Here is a 7,710-nt window from a genome sequence, read left to right as displayed (position 1 = left end):
TGTTGTGGTTATATATCTTTCAACATGGTAGTGGTATAGTTAACAGGCAATGTAAAAATATATACAAATTACAGATGAATCCATTTTTAAAAGAGAAATGTTATTTAGTAGACTGTTATACACTGTTGATTTTTACTGCCACATGCGTCATTCCAATTGTATGGTAGTCTTATAGCAGTCTAGTAAATATCATTTTTATTTCTAATAAATGTCTTGAGGCCCAAATTCCCGATCCATATGCGCCCAAATTTTGTGCTTGAACCTTCCATCCCTAGATAGTAGATTGTGTTATGTTTTGTTGTTGTACGAGTGTAAAAAGTTGAAGGAATGTGTAATATTACTCTATTAATTTGTTTCCCATACTAGTAGTTTATTGCTACCTTTTCAAATTGAGTAAAGATGTTTAGTATACTACTATAAAATTGAGATGACGTGACAATAGAAATGAATTTTTGAATTTTTTTTTTTACAAGTTTTGATTCAATGGTTGATTTTCACTGTCCCATCATCAAGTTATAATGACAATCGTATAACAGTTTGTTTACTAATGCTCCATTTGTTTCTGCGTAAAATGTTTTTTAGAAAATGTTTTTTGTGTTTTTCAGTGTTTGGTGGGAGTGAAAATAATAGTCAACGGAAATCATTTTCAATTTGACTGCCTCTTTAATTTTTGAAAAACGATTTACGGTTTTGAAAATCGTAAATCGTTTTTTGGATTTAAACTCTTCATTCTTGCACTCACGTTTGAGGTAATCCGCCACCACAAGGCACTAGAGTTTATTGGTAACCCGAAGATCCTCGAATTTTAGTATTCAATTGTAGGAATCCGGCCGTTTTTCTGGATTCCGGCCAGTTTGGCTGGAATCTAGAGATTTATGCCGAAATCCGACAAACTTTACCGAATTTTGCCTGACCAAATTTTGGCTAGTTTGGCCGAAATATGAAAGTTTATGCCGGAATCTGACCAGTCTGTCCAGATTCCATTTTACGCCGTTGATTTTTTTTGGTACAAGCTAAACATCGAAAAATATTTTTAAAAAAATCATCTTTTAAAAAAAAATAATAATTGTTAAAAAATATTTTATGACGAAAAACATTTTACGTTGAAATAAACCAAGCATAAATGGCATTATTTTTCCAAATTTTTACTTCTAATGTATTAACTTTTACGTCAAAGCTAACGTTAAAGGAAAATTACCAATTAGAGTACTGTAATATAAAAATAAAAAATAAAAATAAAAAATGTTGATTACAGCCTGGGAGTTATCCTTAATCCTCGTACCGAAAGAAATAGGAAAAGTTTAGTCGGTTAGGGTTAAAAAACTTGTCTCCTATTCGGAATAGAAAACCATGCAATCTGATAGGCTAAAAAGAGTCGGTTAGGGTTAAGCAGACATAGGATAGGATTAGGACATTCGCTCTAAATATATACCACACCAGCCCGATCAGCCTTCTCCATCGATCACCGCAACTCTCATTCTCACTCGCTCATTCGATCGATTTTTAATTTGTTGGGAATAGTAATGAAGATAATGATGATAGAGAAAGTTGTTCATGTGCCCACAAGACCAAGAACCAAGCTTGCGCGTAGCAAGAAGATCAGGAGGTCGTATCTTGCCTCTTTTATCAGGAGCCTAGGGCTTACCCCGGAAGAGTTACAGGAGAAGATCAGAAAGTTGAAGTATTCAAGGGACTACTCTTTCTTGTTCGACGATGATCATCAGCAAACTCAGTACCACCACAACAACAACAAGAAGAAGCTCGAGGCCGGTGCTGATCATCAAGTATATGTTCATCGTGTCAAGCAAAGCAATAAGCGTAGGAGTGAAAGCATTCACTACCATAGATACAAGGTTACTACTCAAAAGTACAGCTGTCTGCCAAAATAGCCCATATATATATATATATATATATAGATATATCATCGTACGCATGAAATGGCATGCAAGTATCAACGTGGTCGGTAGTATTAGAGAGATGCATGTTTTAGAATTATCTTGTACTAATTAATGTAATGTGGTTTACTTCACACCCGAAGTGAAGGGTTTTCGTACGTAATTCAATTTCTATTTCATTCCATCGATCGTACGTTCGAAGTGATCGAAAATGAAGGATCATCATAGAAAAACAATAGGGTAATTAAAATGAGAGCATATATATATATATCCAAAGTAGCTGGACGACCAGGTGAGATTACCTTTTCAAAACGGTGCCGTGTCGTTCTAGGCTGTCAATTTGATGTTTTGGGAGGTTGTATTAGCAGTAGGTACTGTGAAGTACTGTGAACGACAGTGGCCGGCCGGTCAGGAGGTTGAGAGCACAGGCAGTGTCAATGGAGTGAAAAAAAACCAGTAAATTTAGGGCGAGGGACGACAAAGTAACAAATTACCCCAGAGAGAGAGAGAGAGAGAGAGAGAGAGAGACATGCAAAAGGGTAGCAACGTTCTGTAGAGGTAGACAAATCAGGGTCAATCCTAATTAAAATTAATTAATGTTTAAATCATATTTTGATAAAACAAAACCCTAGACTGAGTCACCTTTAGTCGTGGCACCCCTAAAGGTAACTAAATTTGTAATTTCGCCTGAATTTTAAACCAACGTGTCGGTTAAGTTGGTTCGATCATTAAAATAATGTTTAGATTTAAGTAATTAAATTTTGTTTTGAGTAAATTAAATTCTACATTGCTCAACACAAAATATGTAATATATTAAAACTAAATGTGATCTCGTACAGGTACTAGAGATGAATTCACATGTCGTTTGAATAAAAATTAGGAAAATGATATAAATTTATCTCCTTTCCGTCTCAATGACAGATTTAAAACTTAGTTATATAGAGATGGATGTCTAAAATTTTGAGTCTTCGATCCAATCTATACAATTGTTCAAAACTGAAATCTTAGAAAGTTTGGAAAAAGTACACAACCTCCTTAAACTACCACCACATTATCAATATCCATTCCAAATTTTGTCATTGAGAGGACATTAACAATTTAGTGCTAGTTTGAGGGGGATATGTGTACTTTAAGAAATGCTACGTACCCACAGTACTCCCAAATGCTCACTCTCACTCCCTCACCATTAGATTTTGGATGGATTATCATTGAATTTTAGATTCAATGATGATTTTCACTGCCACGTCAGAAAGTATGTAGCATTTCTCATATACTTTTCTTTTCTTTCTTTCTTTTTTTCCAAGGAAAAAATACTCTTTCCCAGGGCAGTCTCATTGGCTGTATCAATTAGGCTATTCCCTTAAAGCCCCAAATGGCGATAGTATAAATAACTTACTTCAAAAAGAAAACAAAAAAAGAATTAAGACTCCAATTATGGTAAAAATGTTGGTCAATACTTTTTAATTAAGGCATCAATTATAGTTAAAAATAAGAGTAATATTATTTAGTAGAATGGTGTGTGACTCGACCATTTTTGGGGTGGCCGAACCTCCCCCTATCCATTTGAGGGTGGTTTGGCCACTACCTCTTTTTTTAAAAAAAATAAAATAAAATAAAATTGAGGGGATGATCCAAGGGGGTGGTTCGGCCACCTCCTATTTGGCCAAAGTCGGTGGCTTGGCCACCTTCTTGGTTTTTAAAATTTTTTATTTAAAAGTTTTTTTAAAAAAAAAAAATTATAAAAATATTTTTGCCTTATTGAAAAAAAAAATAGTGATTTTTGTCTTTTTGTTGGCCTTGAAGGACATTGGCATTTTTATTTTTATTTTTATCGTTTATGGGGAACATTGACACAATTGGTAGTTTATGATAGACATTGACAATGAAATGGTAGTTTGAGGAAAGTATACACTCTTTTTCAAATAATTATATGTAATTCAACACAAAATATGGCATCCACCAAAAAAAAAATTAAATATCTCGCACATGAGATGAATTCACATGTTCTTTGAAAAAATTAAGAGTAAAAAGTGAAAAGAATGATTTTTTTTTTTTAAAAAAAAAAAAAAGGTACAAACTAAAAATTAAAACTAATATGATTTAATTACTATTTAAATATAAAAAGTCAATTTAAATTTGTCGACTTAAACCTCAAAATCTATCTATTTATGAAGCCCCAAACTACAACCCCTTGAGTACTGCCCTGCCCCGTTAGCACTTATTACTTATTAGACCATTCATTCTATGATCTAAAGTTTCAAATTTATAACGGACTTAAAGTCAAGTCTAGAATAAATACAAATTCTAGACTAAATACAAATTCAGAACTGAAATCTTAAAAGTTTAAATAACCAAAAACACAAATTTCTAACCTGATTTCCCTTCCTGATGACGCAGAGGCGGAACTAGGTAAGGTTTTGAGTCCCCTAAAAATTTTAAAATTACACCAAAATTTTATGTTTTTTTTTTTTTTATGTAATATCTCCTCCAAAATTAACAAACGTCCCCCAAAAAATTTAAACTTACCTCTAAATTTCATGTTTTTTTTCTCAGTTATGTGCCCCACACTATAAGTCTATAATGCCTAGTTCCGCCCCTACAGACGAGCTAATGAGATTTCTACTATTCACATTACTGCTGCACATCACACATGGCAAACATCAAGCCAAAAAAACCAAGAGTCCTACACACATTCTTATCATTAGATTAACGATAAATACATTATTAAATTTTAATTAAATAGTAATTTTCAAATCCATGTAAAAGAGTATGGGAGTGAGAGTCGCATTACTCTAAAACCAAAATATACACAATTCAATTAACAATAACAATTATGCTTCATCAATTAACTGGCATTTTGACAAAAATGACTACATAAATATTCGCCAAGTTGGGCATCAAACAAATAAACTCCATAAAACAGAGAAAGTTGCTACAAAAAAATATAATAAAAATTGCACATCTACCTAATGAAGGCAAAAAAATTCTAAATTGTAGAAAACTATGCCGCACTAGCCTGCCTCATGATTCTAATTGGCAAAAACTTCATCGCAATTCAAAAGAAAAACAAAATGGCTTTTATGCTCCCACAGGTTCAGTCTCCCCCTCGACCACCGTTTCTTCAGCTGACCTCTCCACCTTCACACCAACATCATCGTGGTAGTCACCATGAACCTAAACAAATGAAGTAAGCGTCAATATAGTTTAGAAAATTTAAACAGGAACTAGTTCTTGTTTATAGAATTTGTGTGCATCATAATGTGTGTACTTGTGTTAGGCCCAGCAGGATGGGAAGTATGTGTCATGCGTAATCAATGCATCTTCTACTTCTAATCTATGCAATCTAACCTAGGAAGTAAATACACAACCATAACCCAAGAGGGGGGGGGGGGGGGGGGGAATCAGTATGACATGGTATACCTCCATCAACTTGCCAAGATCAAATTTAGGAGCTTTCAGAATCTTGACTTTTCGGATGAAAACATTTTGCAGGGGGTAGATGCCAGTTGTTGCCTTTTCTATCTCTCTACCAATCATCTCAGGTATGAACTTCGCAACCAAATCCTTCAGATCACATGAAGAAGCCTGGTTTGTCATAATCTCCCTCATCTTCCGGCGGATCTGAAAATAAAGAAAGGACACAAAAGAAAACCTAGCATCATTTTTGTGCATCCACAGCAAATCAGACTATAGGGAAAAATAAGACTTGCAACACAAACCTGACGAATCTGACTGGACTGGGCATAACATGTCCGCTTGACCTGGTTTAATCGCCTCTTTGTAAATCCAATGCAGAACATTCTCAGTGTATAGTTGTCGGTAGTCTTGACATCCACATGGGCCTCAATCAATGTCTGCCACTTGCGCACCAGTGACCTGAGCTTGTCCGTGGTGAAATCCATTCCCTGAGTCAGCAGGAAAACCAAAAAAAATCATGCAAATACTGCAAAATATTAAACGAATATCAGAATTGTCTCCTGTTGAAAAGCAAAATAAACCAAATAATTTGCTAACCCACCCAGAAGTTCGTGAGCACATTCCTCCCTTGCACATCCTCAGATCTCAAACGGATCTTCCTGTAGGCATGCTGTTCATCATTCTGAAGATCAGCCAGAGAAATTTCAAACACCCGATGTTTGAGCCCTTCAGAAGCAATCTGTTCGATAATATGCAGAAGAAAACATTAGTGAAAAATATGGGCAGAATGGTTGTTCAATTGGTCACAATTAAACAAAGCTAAGTTTTCATTAGATGGCCTAGAGCAATAAAATAGAAAATTCACAACTGCAGAAACATAAGCCACCTATTAAGGGTGTAATTGTTTGTATGATTTACTCCAACACATATATAGAAGCCGGTTACAGATAATAAGAAAGAAACCCTAAACGCAAGAACACTAACAGCTTAGCATTGTTGGAAAATGCATGACCGCTTAACTAGAATTACGGAAATCAAAGTCATGCAAAGAATTTGTGAAACATAGCCATATCAAGTTATCAACTCCCTAGTCGGTAACAAGAAGCTGGTTTGGTATGCAGAATAGACTCCTAGAATAGAATGGCTCTTCCCGTGTTTGGTTGCACACCATTTCTGGGAATAGCCATTCCCCTACAAAGAGGAACCCCTATTCCTGGAGGAGCAGAATGGAGTTTCCAAAAAAGCCCATTATTTTCTTTTTTCTTTTTATTCAAACACAAAATTTATATTTTAAGAAGAAAAAAAAAATCTTAATATTCAAATCAACACACACAAAAAAAAAAAAAAGGGGGGGGGGGGCGCATTTCTGGGAATAGCCATTCCCCTACAAAGAGGAATCCCTATTCCTGGAGGAGCAGAATGGAGTTTCCAAAAAAGCCCATTATTTTCTTTTTTCTTTTTATTCAAACCCAAAATTTATATTTTAAGAAGAAGAAAAAAATCTTAATATTCAAATCAACACAAAAGGGCGGGGGGGGGGGGGCACAAACGTCCAGTATAACGGAATTATAAACTCGTTTTGCTTTTTGAGTTTCTTTTTGAGCGCCAAAGGAATAAACAAATATGTATTTGAGACGAACCAAATCAAAGATTATACAACAACCCCCATAATTTCAGATTCCCTCCTCATATCCTCCATTTTCTCATGAAAAACCAGCAGGCAAACATACAACACCACTTAACACAAAAAACACCTATCGATGCATACATACAAATATACACAAACATATATAAAAATGTGTACGTAGGAAGAGAGGGAGGGACCTTCGTGCCCTGAGTTCTGGTGACAAGCGTTTTGCCGACCTGGCGTTGGTCGAAGAGAGATGGCGCCTTAATGTCATACCAATCCTTCTTTGCAAATGGGTCAGCTCTGTAAATTATCAGATCCCAGTTTTAAAAAACAAATACAGGTTCCATTTTTTTTATAAAACCAATCAGATCCCAGTTTTAAGGAAATCAAAATTGCAAGAAATGAATGAACGATTCTGCCACTCACGCTTTCTTCTTTCCTCCCTTCTTCCCCTTCGAAATCCTCTTGTTCTTCCTGCAATTTCATGACCAGCCACACAATTCAGAAACCCCAATTACACAGAAAATATATATATATACACACACGTATGTATCTATGATAGAGAGTGGACAAGAGAGGGAGGTACCCGACTGCCATTATTGGCTGTTTGGGTCTGGACAGCGAGGGGCACAGAAGGTGAGTCGCTGAAATGAAACCCTATAGACTAGAGTTTTGCATGTATGGGTTTATTTGAGACAAACGCCAAGCGTAGTTAGCCCAGAGGTGGGCCTGCACGTGGGCCGGATCACAGTCAAGCCTAATTCGGCC

The 7,710-nt window shown here is 35.6% G+C and overlaps 1 protein-coding gene across 1 annotated transcript; it reads right to left on the bottom strand.

Moving 5' to 3' along the window:
• Window positions 1-4,713: 4,713 nt before the first annotated feature.
• LOC133851706 (small ribosomal subunit protein eS1y) lies at window positions 4,714-7,612 on the bottom strand. The gene is made up of 7 exons (XM_062288253.1): window positions 7,529-7,612; window positions 7,369-7,416; window positions 7,137-7,242; window positions 5,914-6,051; window positions 5,615-5,800; window positions 5,316-5,516; window positions 4,714-5,069 (listed from the first exon to the last, which is right to left on the bottom strand). The coding sequence occupies exons 1-7, from the start codon at window positions 7,537-7,539 to the stop codon at window positions 4,974-4,976; spliced, it is 786 nt and encodes a 261-aa protein (XP_062144237.1). The 5' UTR covers window positions 7,540-7,612; the 3' UTR covers window positions 4,714-4,973.
• Between the last annotated feature and the right edge of the window lie 98 nt (window positions 7,613-7,710).

Source organism: Alnus glutinosa, chromosome 12 (genome assembly GCF_958979055.1).
Source record: "Alnus glutinosa chromosome 12, dhAlnGlut1.1, whole genome shotgun sequence".
NCBI lineage: Eukaryota > Viridiplantae > Streptophyta > Magnoliopsida > Fagales > Betulaceae > Alnus > Alnus glutinosa.
The sequence above is the reverse complement of the archived record's forward strand: the minus strand, read 5'-3'. Positions and strand labels throughout refer to the sequence as shown.

What these genes read in the sequence shown, in the direction of transcription:
- LOC133851706 (XM_062288253.1), bottom strand. An exon ending in AAGGGAGGAAAGAAGAAAGC is followed by an intron (nt 7,243 to 7,368) that starts GTGAGTGGCAGA and finishes GATAATTTACAG; the next exon opens with AGCTGACCCATTTGCAAAGA. An exon ending in CCAGAACTCAGGGCACGAAG is followed by an intron (nt 6,052 to 7,136) that starts GTCCCTCCCTCT and finishes ATTATCGAACAG; the next exon opens with ATTGCTTCTGAAGGGCTCAA.